Source organism: Elephas maximus, chromosome 2, assembly GCF_024166365.1.
Source record: "Elephas maximus indicus isolate mEleMax1 chromosome 2, mEleMax1 primary haplotype, whole genome shotgun sequence".
Taxonomy (NCBI): Eukaryota; Metazoa; Chordata; class Mammalia; order Proboscidea; family Elephantidae; genus Elephas; species Elephas maximus.
The window spans coordinates 36,664,509-36,680,756 of record NC_064820.1 but is presented as its reverse complement, the minus strand read 5'-3'; the positions used below and the strand labels follow the sequence as shown (position 1 = coordinate 36,680,756).

The 16,248-nt window shown below is 40.8% G+C and overlaps 2 protein-coding genes across 2 annotated transcripts in view; both read right to left on the bottom strand.

The window, feature by feature from the left end:
- Positions 1–16,248, bottom strand: part of PDZD2 (PDZ domain containing 2) — a 575,078-nt gene that overhangs the window by 521,383 nt on the left and 37,447 nt on the right. The gene's annotated exons all lie outside the window — the stretch shown is intronic.
- The window catches only part of C2H5orf22 (chromosome 2 C5orf22 homolog), a 42,196-nt gene continuing 33,607 nt past the window's right edge, over positions 7,660–16,248 (bottom strand). Inside the window, exon 10 of the mRNA XM_049861766.1 lies at positions 7,660–7,746. Coding sequence (XP_049717723.1) covers positions 7,743–7,746 — 4 coding nt within the window. The 3' untranslated portion in view covers positions 7,660–7,742. The remainder of the gene's footprint in view (positions 7,747–16,248) is intronic.

Sequence of the window (16,248 nt, the reverse complement as noted above, 5' to 3'; positions counted from 1 at the left end):
GCTATAATTATTTACACTCCTCTCACATGCAAAATACATTCAAGACCATCACCATTTTCATCCAATTATAGCACCAGGTTCAAAGTCCAGCATCCAGTGATCTGTATCTGGTCCAAAACATGGATGAGGCTCCTTGGATGTGCCTGCTTGGTTGTGGCTTCTCTTTATCCTGATAACTGTGAACTAAAAAGACAAGTTACCTGCCTCCCAAACACTCAACGTACAATGGTGAGGAAGGGAAAAGGTAACACAGTAGATGATTCTGTTCAAAAAGATGAAGAACAGGAAGCACATAACAATCACTGTTCTGAGCAATTCTGAAATCTAGCCAGTCACATGCCAGTCTACCTACACTGGGGCCAGGGAATGTTCCTTGATTGGGGCCAGTTTCTGGTTCCTAGCAGTGGTTTCCAAATACATTGTTCTCCTTGGTCTTGACTTCACTGTCTAAAATCTTGCCTGTACCCTCTAAAACATCATACCTTTTGAAAAGCAGTGGTTCTCGTTTACAGATGAGTTGTTCTCTCAGTCTGCCTTCTGGCCACAGAAAGTTAGGGCCTCGGAGGCCTCTTTTATTTTTGAACTATATCTGTCCTGTTTCATCCAAGCTGTCAGTATTTTTATAAGCAAAAATCCCTCAAAATTTTTATGAATTTTCTGTGAATCTGATTGTGGTTCACTCCATGCCCCCAAATGTATATCATATTTTTCCAAGACAGGTATCTCTCTGCTTTGGGTTGTATAAGAGGATGTGATGGGAAAATGCCCTTAAGAGTCTTAGAAGCACTGTTATGTAGCTGAGAGGGTTTACTAGGCACCACCTTAAGTCTTTCTGAGGTCTTAAAAAGAGGTTGCACAGTCACACCCTTGATTTGCTCTTTACCCTGAGACCGTTTCTTACTTTGAGAATCTCTTACTTAATTGGTAAGACTGAAAATTTAACACAGTTTTAATTTCCAGCCCAGCAGGTCCTGAAGCCTTCATATTCCCTCCAAATTTTGTTTGCAAACTGAAATACTCCTTTTTTAGTCCATCTCTTTCTTCCTGTATCTTATCATGTCAATTGATGTTTTCCACATCTGCCTAGAAATCTTCTTAGTCAAGTTAACAAGTTCATTAGTGTTTCAGTTATCTATTACTATGTAAAACCACCCTAAACATATTGTCTTAACACAACAACAATACTTGATTATTTCTTGTCATTCCATGGGTTGGCCAGGCAATTCTTTTCCTTCATGTTGGCTGTGGAACTGGAACAACTAGAAGATAAAAAATGACCTCACTCACATAACTGGAAAGGAGTACTGGCCATTGGCCTTGGTTCTTTTCTTTTTAGACCTGTCCATATGTCTGCTTAGACTTCCTCCAAGCATGATGGCTAAATTCCAAGAGGAAACATTCCAAAAGAAAATCCTCAATGTGCAAATGCTTAACAAGTCTTTGCTTGTACTACCTTGTTTGCTAATGTCAATTGGCCAAAGTCAACGTACAGAATGTAAGTGTTCGGAGGCAGGGCTAATTGGGGACTACCCAAATAATCATCTACCACAGTTAGCTACATTTTCCATCTTCTAAAGTCACTTCAGGCAACAGCTCTGCCAATTTTTCCACTAGCACAAAACATGGGTTGCCATCTTTCTACACTTCAATAGTAGTTTTGTCACTGGTTTTCCAGCTTTCACTATTTGTCTCCTTGTCTCCTGTCTTTGTTATCTAGTGCTGCTATAACAGAAATACCACAAGTGGATGGCTTTAACAAACAGAAGTTTACTGTCTTACAGTCTAAGAGGCTAGAAGTCCAAATTCGGGATGCCATCTCCAGGGGAAGGCTTTCTTTCTCTGTTGGCTCTGGAGGAAGGCCCTTGTCATCAATCTTCCCCTGGACTAGGAGCTTTTCAGTGCAGGGACCCCAGGTCTAAAGGACATGCACTACTCCCAGCACTGCTTTCTTGGTGGTAAGAGGTTCCCATGTCTCTCTGCTCATTTCTGTCTTTTATATCTCAAAAGAGATTGATTTAAGACACAGCCTAATCTTGTAGATTGAGTCCAGTCTCATTAGCATAATTGCCGATAATCCTAACTCATTAACATCATAGAGGTAGGATTTACAACACATAGGAAAATCACAACAGATGACAAAATTGTGGACAATCACACAACACTGGGAAGCACGGCCCAGCCAAGCTGACACTCATATTTGGGGGAGACAGTTCAATCTATAACACCACGTTTCCAGGCTCCATACACTATGTAGTCTAAAAGCCAACACTACATGTGTTAGGTTTTTATTATAGCAGCATCCTACTTTTAGGTACCAGTTTTTCTTTCAGCTAGCCTTTGTGTGGAACAAAACACCCTAAAATTTAATGGCTTAAATCAGCAACAACCTGTTATATCACATAATTCTGCTGGTTGGCTGAGCCGCTCTTCTCCCAATTTTACTTAGGCTCATTCATGTAGCAGCACTCAGCTGGCAGGTTAGCTTGGTGCTGAACTTAGCTGGAACATCTGGGATGCCTGGGTTTCTCTCTTCACATGGTCTTTCACCCTGGGCTTCTTCATGGTATGGGGGCCTCGAGGTAGCATTCCAAGGGTGTGAAATCAGCAACTGCAAGACTTCATGTGGCCCAAGCTTTGGAACTTGCCAAATGTCACTTCTGCCACATTCTATTGGATACAGCAAGTAGCAATGCCAACCCAGGTACAAGGGGATAGACTCTACCTCGCATAATAGGAGGAAATTTCTAGAAAGTGGAAATATTTAAACGGAGGCAATCCAAGGATAATAGTGGTATTAACTGGTCTTCATTGCAGGCATTTGGATATTATCCTATCACTAACAGCTCTGTACTTCAGCATAGGCCTTGGAATGTTCTTTTTGACAATGAATGTGACACCATTCCTCTTCATTTTGTCATTCCCGGCATAGCAGATCATAAGACTAATTTAAGATTGAAAATTGCCAACACCAGTCCTTTTCAAGTTACTAATGCCTAGGATATCAATCTTTATGTGTTCCATTTCGTTTTTGACAACTTCCAATTTTCCTAGATTCATACTTTGTACATTCCATGTTCCAATTATTAAAAGATGTTTGCAGCTGTTTCTTCCCATTTTGAGTCATGCCACATCAGCAAATGAACATCCCGAAAGAAAGCTTGACTCCATCTGTGTCATTAAGGTCAACTTTACTTTGCCATCTTTTGATTGACTTCCAGTGTGAGGGGCTCATCTTCTGGCACTATATCAGACAATGTTCTGCTGCTATTCATAAAATTTTCACTGGCAATTCTTTCAAAAGTAGACTACCAGGTCCTTCTTCTCAGTCTGTCTTAGTCTGGAAGCTCTGCTGAAACCCATCCACCATGGGTTGACTGTGGTGTGAACGATCACTTTCGTGGCCTTTCTCACCATGGTCTTGTAACTCCCACCTAGGTGATTGGGTGGGATTGTGCAGCTAGAATAACTGTAACCCACAAAGGGTATTGGTCACTTTTGCTATCTTGCTGGGCTTGAAATGAGCCACTTAAGTGGGAAAGAGAAGATCCCACCACCACCAAGGAAGAGCAGCCAGGAGCTGAGAGCATGTCCTTTGGACCCGGGATCCTTGCACTGAGAAGCTCCTGGAACCAGGAGACTGAGACAGAGAGAGAGAGAGAGAGAGAGAGACTGTAACCCTGAAGAAAACGAGAAGCAGGAGAGACCAGCAGGACACACAGTGGGCCTCTTGGCCTACAGGGTAAGAAAACGAGTGTTTTTGAATAGAGGCAGAGGGCCAGGGAGAGGCATGCCTGTGAGCAGGGCTGGGAAGAGGCTGTCCTGATCGGAGAACTGTATCCTGAGCGTTCCTGAACCTAAACTGTAACCTGTTACTTCCCTAATAAACTCCATAATCGTGAGTATGGTCTGTGAGTTTTGTGTGGCCACTGCAATGAATTATCGAACCCAGCAGAGAAGTAGAGAGTGCTGTGTGAGGGACAGTTGGTGTCAGAATTGGTAAAGACAGCAGAGAGATGAGGCATGTCTGACCTCCACCTCAAAGGAATCAGCCTTGGGCGGTTGATCTTGATTTTCCTTTCCCCTTGTGAAGAGAGAAGTCAGACACCTCCCCCTTGCCCTTTTTACAGTGACCCTACTGATATTTGAAATGCTGGTGGCATAGCTTCCAGCATCACAGCAACACAAAAGCCACCGCAGTATGACAAACTGACAGATGAGTGGTAAGTATTGGTCATTGGAATGTGAAAGTTGGAAACAAAGAAGGATCAGCAGTTGGAAAATATGGCCTTGGTGACAGAACCAAAGCTGGAGATCACATGATAGAATTTTGCAAGACCAACAACTTATTCATTGCAAATACTTTTTTTTAACAACATAAACAGTGACTACGCATGTGGACCTCACCAGACGGAATACACAGGAATCAAATCGACTACATCTGTGGAATAAGACAATGGAAAAGCTCGATATCATCAGTCAGAACAAGGCCAGGGACCGACTATGCAAGTTCAAGTTGAAACTGAAGAAAATTAGTAACAAGTCCATGAGAGCCAAAGTACCTGAATTTAGAGACCATCTTAAAAATACATTTGATGTATTGAACACTAATGACCAAAGACCACATGAGTTGTGGGATGATATCGAGGACATCATACATGAAGAAATAAAACGTCACTAAAAAGACAAGAAAGAAAAGATTAAATAAATGTCAGAAGAGTTTCTGAAACTTGATCTTGAACACAGAGTAGCTAAAGCAAAAGGAAGAAATGATGAAGTAAAAGAGCTGAATAGATTTCAAAGGGCAGCTTGAAAAGACAAAATAAAGTATTATAATGAAATGTGCAAAGAACTAGAGTTAGAAAACCAAGAGGGAAGAACACTGCATTTCTCCAGCTGAAAGAACTGAAGAAAAAATCCAAGCCTCGAGTTACAATGTTGAAGGATTTTGTGGGCAAAATATTGAACGATGCAGGAAGCATCAAAAGAAGATGGAAGGAATACACAGAATCACTGTACCAAAAAGATTTGGTCTACGTTCAAATATTTCAGGAAGTAGCATATGATCAAGAACCGATGGTACTGAAGGAAGAAACCCAAGCTGCCCTGAAGGCATTGGTGAAAAACAAGGATCCAGGAATTGACAGAATATCGATAGAGATATTTCAATAAATGGATGCAATGTGCTCACTCATCTATGCCAAGAAATTTGAAAGACAAAGCTACCTGGCCAACCAACTAGAAGAGATTCATATTTGTACCCATTCCAAAGAAAGATGATCCAAAATAATGCGAAAATTATTGAACAATATCATTAATATTACACACAAGCAAAATTTTGCTGAAGATAATTCAAAAACAGTTGCAACAGTATATCAATAAGGAACTGCCAGAAATTCAAACTGGATTCAAAAGAGGACTTGGAACAAGGAATATCATTACTGATGTCAGATGGATCATGGCTGACAGCAGAGAATACCAGAAAGATGTTTACCTGTGTTTTATTGACTATGCAAAGGCATTCATTTGACTGTGTGGGTTATAACAAAGTATGGACAACATTGTGAAGAATGGGAATTCCAGAACGCTTAATTAATTGTCCTCATGTGGAACCTGTACATAGACCAAGAAGCAGTTGTTCAAACAGAACAAGGGGATACTGTGTGGTTTAAAAACAGGAAAGTGTGAGTCAGAGTTTTATCTTTTCACCATACTTATTAAATCTGTATACGGAACACTTAGTCTGAGAAGCCGGACTAGATGAAGAACACACCCTCAGGATTGGAAGAAGACTCACTAACAACCTGCGATACACAGATGACACAATCTTGCTTGCTGAAAGTGAAGAGGACTTGAAGCACTGATTGATGAAGATCAATGACCACAGCCTTTAGTGTGGGTTATACCTCAACATAAAGAAAACAAAAATCCAATAAGCAATATCATGATAAACGGAGAAAAGATTGAAATTGTCAAGGATTTCATTTTACTTGGATCCACAATCAATGTCCATGGAAGCAGCAGTCAAGAAATCAAATGACATATTATTACACTGGACAGATCTGCTGCAAAAAACCTCATTAAAGAGTTAAAAAGCAAAGATGTCACTTTGAGGCCTAAGGTGCACCTGATGCATGCTAGGGTATTCTCAGTCTCCTCATATGCATGTGAAAGCTAGAGAAGTGAATAAGGAAGATAGAAGGAGAGTTGATGCCTTTGAATTATGGTGTTGGCAAAGAATATTGAATATCCCATGGACTGCCAGAAGAATGAACAAACATTTCTTGGAAGAAGTGTAGCCAGAATGCTCCTTAGAAGTATGGATGCAAAGACTTCGTCTCACGTACTTTGGACATGTTATCAGGAGGAACCAGTCCCTTGTCAAGGACATCATGCTTGGTAAAGCAGAGAGTTTAGGAAAAAAGAAGACCCTCAATAAGATGGATTGACACAGTGGCTGCAACAATGGACTCAAGCATGGCAACGATGTGAGGCTGGTGCAATACCGGCAGTGTTCACTTCTGTTGTACATGGGCTTGCTGTGAGCTGGAACCATCCTGATGGCACCTAACAACAACAACAATCCAAAGATGTGTATGTGTGGTACTAGAGGTCGTTTGAAGGTAAACAAACCACGAATTGAAAACCTGTTACAGTGAGAATGGCAACTCTCTTGAACTCAAGGAGCAAGATGCCAATAGGCAATAAAATTTATTTTTCTAAATCTAAACAGGATGGTCACTCATACCAGTTGATTCCTGCATACACACACACAGAAGGAAAAGCCACTTATTATTTTCGTAAAACAAAAGCCAATTATAGTGTAGCACAGTGGCTTCATTAGGGTTGGTGGCACCCAGTGGGTAATTCATGGTATCATACACACTTCCCCCCAAGAGCAGCTGGCGATCCCCCCAACCCCTACACCCCCTACTCCCCCTAACCCCCATGTGGGTGGAGTGGCCCAGACCCCTGCCCCCCCGCGGGCTGACTGCCACGGAGGCCCTTCCCCTCCCATCCCCCCACCTCCCACCTACTGCAGTCCCAGTGGCTCCTTGCTGGTACTCCATCTCCCACTGGCCCAGGCAGGAGACCCTCTTCTCAGCCCAGTGGCTGGTGCCACAACCAGGCCACCTGCACCCTGACTGGCTGGTGAAGGGGTGGGGGTAGACCCTGGGGTCACTTCGGTGTCACCCCCTCTGACAATGTCAGGTCTGTACCCACATAGTGATGCCATTGGTGTGGGAAAGTACAAACTGCAGAAAACCAGAAGTCGATAGAAGAAAAACAACTGGTTTACATGAGAGACAGGAGAAGGCTTTCTTCCCAGCAGAGTTACTTGGTGAACGCTGCCACCACCGCCCACAGAACCTCGTTGGTGTTGGCCTTCAGACATTGCACTTCAGGGTCTAAATCGAGAAGCTGCCGCACTCTCTTGGTGGCTAAATCATACTGCTCGTCCAGAAGAGGAGCAAAAGCGTTCTCCAGGACATCCGAGGTGTGGGCTAGGTAAATGAGGGCCAGCAAGCGCTTGTCCATGCAGTGAGGGTCATTGACCCATTTGTCAAGAACGGCTTCTTGTACCTTCTTGATGAGGCGCTGCTTAATGTTGTTGTTGGTGAGGGGATGTGTTGTCATGTCAAAAAGTAGGAAGTTCTGTTTCTCTGTTGTCAATACACCCTTTTCCTCCAGGTTTTTTCCTGCAAGTTTCCTAAGTGATAATGCAATTTTAGTTGATTCATGTCTCACCTAAAAAGAAGATTTAAAAAGTTAGAAAAGAATTTCAGCTATGATTTTCTTTGTACTCTTAACATATGTAGTGTTACGGACTGAATTGTGTCCCCCCAAAATGCATTTTGAAGTCCTAACCCCTACACCAGAGACTGATCAGTCTATGGGGAAGGACATCGTGCTTGGCAAAGTACAGGGTCAGCGGAAAAGAGGAAGACCCTCAACGAGGTGGATTGACACAGTGGCTGCAACAATGGGCTCAAGCATAGCAAGGATTGTATGGATGGCGCAGGACCAGGCAGTGTTTCGTTCTGTTGTGCGTAGGGCTGCTATTAGTCAGAACCAACTCGATGGCACCTAACGACAACAACAACCCCTACACTGGTGATTGTGACCTGGTTTGGAGAAATAGTGTTTTTCTCTGCAGATGTTATCAGTTAAATTAACTAAGTCACACTGGAGTAGGGCGGGTTCTAATCCTGACCCATTCTGAGTGGTATCTTATAATAGAGAAGGGCAGACACAGAAAGAGAGTCACATACAGGGGGAAGACACTGTGGGGGAATCTGTCTGTAAGCCAGGAACACCAAGAAACGCCCAGGGCTACCAGAAATTAGGAGAGAGGCATGGCGTGGTTCCTCTCTCCAAGCCCCCAGAAGTAACCCACATAGCGGAGACCCTGAGTTGAACTTCTGGCCTTAACCTGTTAGAAAATAAAGTTCTGTTTTTTAAAGCCACACCCTTTGTGTATTTTGTTATTGCAGCTCCAGGAAACTAAGACAAATAGCAAAACGTGTTCATTGTAGGCTACAGTTTGTAGCTGTTGTATTTCTAGTGTTTCTGGTGTTATGTCAGTCTAGGTTGCTACAATGAGAACTTCTTGTGGGACAGGGATAGTATTTTATCAATCTCTGTAGCCCAGCAGGAGTCTTGGCTGTACAGTGGTTAGGTGCTTAGCTGCTAAGCAAAAGGTTGGTGATTCGAACCCACCAGCCACTCTTTGGGAGAGGGACATGGCAGTCTGCTTACGTAAAGATTTCAGCCTTGGAAACCCTACAGGGCAGTTCTACTCTGTCCTACAGTCGTTATGAGTCATATCGGCAGTGGGGTTTTTTTTTGGTAGCTCCATCACCAAGTATATTTCCCTGAACATAGTATTTACTCAATAAATACTTGTAAAAGAGAATGAATAAACTGTCCTTATGAAGGGATTGGAACCCTGGTTGTGCAGTGGCTAAGAGCTTAGCCGCCAACCAAAAGGTCTACAGTGTGAATCCACCAGCCGCTCCTTGGAAATCCTACGGGCAGTTCTACTATGTCCTCTAGGGTCGCTATGAGTCGGAATCAACTCGAAGGCAACAGGTTTAGCTTTTTTTTGTTGTTATGAAGGAATTAGTACAGATGCCGATAACTTTAGAATGAGCTGGAATGGGCCAAGTTGTAAAATAATTTCTGACATGTTTCTGTTGGCATGTATCAATAAAGAGCCAAAAGCTAAAAGCAAACATTTATTTTTTAATAAACTTTTTAAAAAGAATAACGTTTGATTTGCAGCAAAGTTGCAAAGATAGTACAGAGAGTTCCCATATACCCCTGACTCAGTTATGTATGTATGTATGGTACATTTGTCATAATTAATGACTTCGTATTGATAAGTTGTTATTGACTAAAGTCCACACTTTACTCAGATTTCCCTTGTTTTTACCTAATGTCCTTTCTGTGTTCCAGGATCCCATCCAGGATACCACATTACATTTGTTTGTCATGTCTCCTTAGGCTCCTCCTGACTATGACGGTTTCCCAGACTTTTCTTGTTTTTGATGACCTTGGCAATTATGGGCAGTATTTTGTAGAATGTCCCTCTGTTGGGATTTGTCTGATGTCTTTCTCATGAATAGACTGAGGATAAGAGTTTTGGGGAGAGAGACCACAGAAGTAAAGTCTCATTTTCATCACATCACAGCAAGGTAACATGCTATTAACATGACTAACACTGCTGATGTTGACCTTGGTCACCTGGCTGATATACTGTTTGTCAGGTTTCTCCATGGTCAAGTTACTTCCTCCCGCCCCTCTCTTTTCTGTACTCTTGGAAGAAGTCATCATCGCCAGACCATACTTAAAAAGTGGGGAATTATGTTCCATTTCCTTGAGGGTAGGGTAGTTACATAAACATTTGGAATTGAAAGGTTTATTTTTCATTAAACAGCCAAATTGAGCTTCCCATTAAAGACGGTTGGCTGGAAAAGCTCATTAGCCTCTGTTGTTGTTAGGTGCTGACGAGTCAGTTTCAACTCATAGTGACTCTGTGCACAACAGAATGAAACACCACCTGGTCCTGTGCCATGCTCACAATTGTTGCTATGTTTGAGCCCATTGTTGCAGCCACTGTGTCAATCCATCTCATTGAGGATCTTTTTTGCTAAACCCTCTGCATTACCAACCATGGTGTCCTTCACTAGGGACTGGTCCCTCCTGATAACATATCCAAAGTACATGAGACACAGTCTCTCCATTCTCACTTCTAAGGAGCATTCTGGCTGTACTTCTTCCAAGAGAGATTTGTTCATTCTTCTGGCAGTCCATGGTATATTCAAAACTCTTCACCCACACCATAATTCAAAAACATTGATTCTTCTTTAGTCTTCCTTATTCACTTCTCCAGGTTTCACATGCATATGAGACAATTGAAAACACCAAGGCTTGGGTCAGGCACACCTTAGACTTTCAAGTGACATCTTTGCTTTTTAACACTTTAAAGACATTTGTGCACTTTAACACTTTTAGAACAGATTTGCCCAATGCAATATGTCACTGCTTTCTTGTCTGCTGCTTCCATGGGTGTTGATTGTGGATCCAAGTAAAACGAAATCTGTGACAACTTCAGTCTTTTTTCTGCTTTCCATGATGTGGCTTATTGGTCCAGTTGTGATGATTTTTGTTTTCTTTATGATGAGCTGTAATCCATACTGAAGGCTGTGGTCTTTGATCTTCATCAGTAAGTGCTTCAAGTCCTCTTCACTTTCAGCAACATGTCATATGGCAGGTGGTTAATAATTCTTCCTCCAATCCTGATTCTGTGTTCTTCCTCATATAGTCCAGCTTCTACACCCTCCAAAAATGAGATGAAAATGACAGGAAAAGGATTTTTATAAAGGGACAAATCCACAATGAGAACAGGAGAGACAACAATACCAATACAGTTTTGAATACTGTAAAGTAGATGGAAAAGTGATAAATCAATTATCGGAACCAAGAATTAATGCTAAACTGGCAGTGGACAAAGCAAAGAGGTCATCTAGTTTACACTGGAGAACTCCAAAGGGTCAGGAATTGGCACCAGATATCTCTGAATATGGAGTTGGGGGGGGTGTTTAAGCAAGCAAAGGTGGGACTATAGAGGGATGGCTTGAAAGTCTATTTAAAGAGCATCTCCAGATCTTCTCCTCCAGTCCGTGCAGCTGCCCCAGTAGAAGAGAACAAAACAGAGGGTCTCTGAATGTGGGGATATCAGGCACAGTTGAAGGAGAGGAAACCTCCTGCTGAAAACGGAGTTAAATAAAAGCTTATGTTCTAAAATTTATGACATTGCAGCCTTCTACTTCCTTTTCACTCCTAGAACACTAACTAGCAGCTAGGATTATATTTTCCAGTCAAGACATTAGAAGGGTCTTCTCTAGAAAATTAGACCAGCTCAAGAGAAATGAAAAAATACTGACGTCAGAAATTTCCCCAAAGAACTACGATGAAGCTCCCACTTAGCCAGCTCCTTTACCCTTCACATGCACATATACAGCTTCCAAAGAATATTTTTTGTCTCTCTTTATAATATAGCAGGCTGCAGAGGGGATCAGACATTTGGTAGAATTCTCCAGTGAGGCCAGGGCTTTTTTTTCGTTGGAAGTTTTTTTTTTTTTATTACCTTTTCAATCTCTTCTCTTGTTATGGGTCTGTTCAGATTTTCAACATCATTTTGTGTTAGTTTGGGTAGGTAGTGTGTTTCTAGAAATTTGTCCATTTTCTCTAGGCTTTCAAATTTGTCAGAGTAGAGTTTTTCATAGTACTCTCTTAAGGGGATCAGACATTTGGGAAAAGCTCTCTAATGTGAAATACAGAGGCCAAATAAAAATATTGAAATTAAAAAAAGATGTTATAATTGCCCCAAAGAGGAAACAACCCAAATGTCTCATCAACTGGTGAATGGAAAAACAAAATGTGGTACATCCACACAGTGGAATATTTTTCTGTAAGACAAGGGAAGAAATTACTGATGCATGCTGCAATATGGGTGCACCCCAAAACATTAGGTGATGGGAAGGAAGCCAGATCACATATTGTATGATCTCATGTCTATGAACTGCCTAGAAAAGGCAAATCTATAGAGATAAAAAGCAGATTAATGAGTGACTGGAGTCAGGGTGGGAATGGGGATGAACTGCAGAGAATAAGGAATCTTTGCGGGACGATAGAAGTGTTCTAAAACTGGACTGTGGTGGCAGTTTGTGTGATTTGGTAAATGTACTAAAAATCGGTGAGTGAAATTTTTACTTAAAATGGATATTTTATGGTACGTAAATTATACCCCAATAACACCATTGAAAGAAAGGAACTCAGAGGAAACTAAAACCTTTGGAAGGAGAAGAAAAATAAATGAAAATTAATCATTACTATCATCAGAGAAATAAGAGATCCATCAAACAAGAACAAGAGGATAGTTTTAAAAAGAACAATGAAAATACTAGGAAAGTAAATATTGGACAGCAGAAATGAAAAACTCAGTAAAAGAGTGGAATATATAGTCAAGGAATCCAAAACACAGAGCAAAATGGCAAGTAATTGGGCAATAAGAGAGAAAACAAGACATTATAGGATCAACCCAGAAGGCCTAACGGCTAAATAATAGGAGCCCCAGGAAAAGAAAATAGAAAAAATAGTGGGGGAAAAGAAATAAAATGCAAAAGAATTTTCGAATGAGTAAAAAAACGAAACCAACAAAACAACCACAAAAATGCTCATTATCATGGTTTCTCAAAACACCAGGGATAAACAGAAAACTCTGCAAGTTTCTGGTGTGTGTGTGAGGAGGGCCAGGGAAGACAGGTAATCAACAGAAGATGGTGGATAAGCATGGCGTGAAACTTCTCAAATGGAAAATAGGCGATAATAAAGCTATACCTTCAAATTTCTAATGGAAAATTGCTTTTCCACTAAGAATTCCGTATCTAGCCAAAGTATGCATCAAATGAGAGACTAAGAAGAAGTCATTTTCAGACAGGCAAGGACTCAAAAAATGTACCTCCCAATCACCTTTTTTCTTAGGAAACTATTCGATGATGGGCCCCAGAAAAATTAAAAAAATGAAAAACAAAAGGACTCATCCTAGAAGGAGGAGATTTGGTATACATGGCTCTAGGAAAGAGAGGCTCCAACAGAGGCAAAGAGAATTCTTGGTGTGGTGGCAAATGGAAGTCTTAATATACTAGCTGAGCAGCAGGCCCACAGTGGAGCCATTCCAGATTGGCAGAGGAGGGGAGAGGCAGTAGGAAGGTCAAATCCCAAAATTCTGGAGTTCTTCAATTATCTAACATACTTTCCAGGGAATTTAGCTGAGAGGCATTTTACAGAGCTGCTGAGAGTGTGGGAAGACTTCAATGTTCAAAGAATATTAAAGACATTTTTATAAATGAGGCAATTATTAACTCCAGAAAAAAAGTTATGTAAGAATGGAGATGCAGTCATGCTACTTGGCTCAAACGTGAACCATGTTCACATTATCAAAATCATGAGAAGTCTGACTTGTAGATTTAACAGATATTTGAGATGTAATTTTATTGGGAGGATGGTGGAGAGGAAAGAAGGGATAAAAAGCTAAAATTCTTATTATCTGTAACTAGAAATCAATAGGCAAGTGTACAAGACATGAACCAAGAGTTAGCAGTATATATGTATTATTTAGAAATAAGTAAAATTACAGAAAACAGATTAAAAATTGAAATTGGTTACTTGATGGATGGGAGGGTGAGAGGGGATTAAAGAGAAAGAATTGTCATTTTTTAAAAAACTTTTACCAATATTTGATTTTTTATATTATTCAAATATACTTTGATAAGTATAAAAATAATTACAGTCATTAATTGAATGCAAAAAAATGTAAAATTGAAATTGTATAGTACTGAGAAATAGGAAACCTCAAATTATAGCATTAAACTCAATTTAATATACATAAAAGCTTATTTAATCACGGGAATTAATACCAAAAAGGAGACATGATTTGGAATAGTCATTTTACATTTTGTGATTTGCCTCATAAAATTGGAATTTTAAAATCCTAATAATTAATTCATGAAGAGTTGAGGATTTCATCCCTCCTTTCTGAGGTTCATTAATATTTAAAGCTCTAGTCTGTATTTGAAGCATAAAGAACTTTATCAAATTAAAGAGTGGCAAATCAGTCCTCTTTGAAGAAAAACACTACAATTTGCATTCAAATTCTCCCTTATCTTTTAAAAAGAGAAAAGACAGCATTGATTTCAGGCCTTATTATATTTAGTATCCCAAAAGTTTACAAATGGAAATTATATCCAAATGATGAATGTAATCTTGATTACTTCTGTTTTCTAGGTTAAACATGCATGAACACCCCAGTATTTAAATATTAACAAATCAATGCCAGTTATTTTACTCATCTGTAGTCTCAGCCCAGTGGTGGAAGGGCTTGCCTTCCCTCCTGCCCTTTCACCCTTTTGTCTCTTCCTTCCTTCCCTCTCCCCCTCACAATTATTTTGGAAGCATTTACTTTGTTACCGGTATTGGCTGGGTGCTGGGAATACAAAAATGAACAAAATGCAGTCTTTTCTACAGCGAAATTACAATCTGGTGCCACTTGACACAACTAACTAGAAAACAATATGAAAAGGGAGAGAACAACAAAGTACTGTAGGAATAGAGAAGAATCAGAATTTACAGGGTGCCTGGGGAAAGGGTATACCAGGAAAGACTCAGAAGAGGACACTTTCTTGCTTTGATTTGGAGGGCTTCAACAACCAATGGGAGAAGGCTCGTTCCCTGCTGTAGAGGGAACAGCAAGCATCCAAGGGCATCAGTGGCTAAGGTGAAACGCCCAGGGCACCGAGAAACTCTGCATCCCAAGGTTTTTGGCTTCTGGTCCTTTGTTGCTCTGCCTATGATGCACCACCCCAGTCACTCCCACACATGGGAGGAAGCTAGGACGGCGGGGGAGTTCAGCTAGAACTGGACACACCTGGTGGAGGCCATCGAGGGCTCTATGTAACAAGGAATGGCTGTTAAATGTCTAGCACAAAGAATGCATTGTAAGCACCTATGAATAAATGTGTGCTCTGTGTTTAAAAAAAAAAAATTTTTTTTTTCTGTGATTAGGGCTAAATTAAAGATTTTTGGACAAAAGATTTTCTTGAAGTTCTGCATTATTCAGGTTAATGTGAGAAAAGCCTTGCCAAACAATTTACTTACGCAAATAGGATACATAGTATTCTTTCATTCAACAAATATTAAGTGGGTGCTTGCTAAGGGCGGCTGTCAGTGCTCAAGACACTGAGGACATAGCAGTGAATGAAAAGTTGTGACACCTATCATAATGACTTCCATTCATTGATAGTTTCGTCTTTCTGGATGAAAAATAGCATTATCAGAAATCAACTTAAAAATTCCATGAAGCCTAATTTAAGTGATTGACCAACAATATTGATGAAAACTTAGATGCACACATGGCAGGAGCTTTAAAATTTTTATTATAAGAAAATTGTATCATTGTCCTTGGTACTATGTTAACATCACAAAACTGAAAAGGGCTCCATCTATAAAGCCGCTAGTCTAGTGCCACCTAGTGTCCCAACTGCTCAACTATGTGATTTAATTGGCAGAAACAGTAAGGCAAGGATTCCTTGTTAGTTTCCTCTGCAGCTGTAACAAATTACTACAAGCTTGGTGGCTTAAAACAACACAATTTTATTATTTCACAGTCCTGGAGGTCAGAAGTTCAAAATATGTCTCACTGGGGTAAAATCAAGGTGTCAACAAGGCTGTGTTCCTTCTGGAGGCTCTAGGAAAGAAGCTGGTTCCCTGCCTTTTCCACCTTTCGGAGGCTTCCTATTTTGCTTTGGAGCCCGGGTGATGCAGCGGTTAAGAGCTTGGCTGCTAACCAAAAGGCCAGCAGTTCCAGTCCACCAGCCACTCCTTGGAAATTCTATGGGGCAGTTCTACTCTGTCCTATAGGATCGCTATGAGCTGGAATCAACTCTATGGCAACGGTCTTGGTTTTGTATTGTTTAGCTGGTGGCCCCTACCATCTTCAAAGCCGGCAATGGCAGGTAGAATCTTTCTCACGCTGCATCACTCTGAGGCTGCCTCTCCTGTTTCACTTATAAGGACCCTTGTGATTACATTGGGCCCAACTGGATCCAGAGTAATCTTCCCATCTTATGGTCAGTTGATTAGGAATCTTAATTTTATCGGCAGCCTTAATTCTCCCTTGCCATGTAA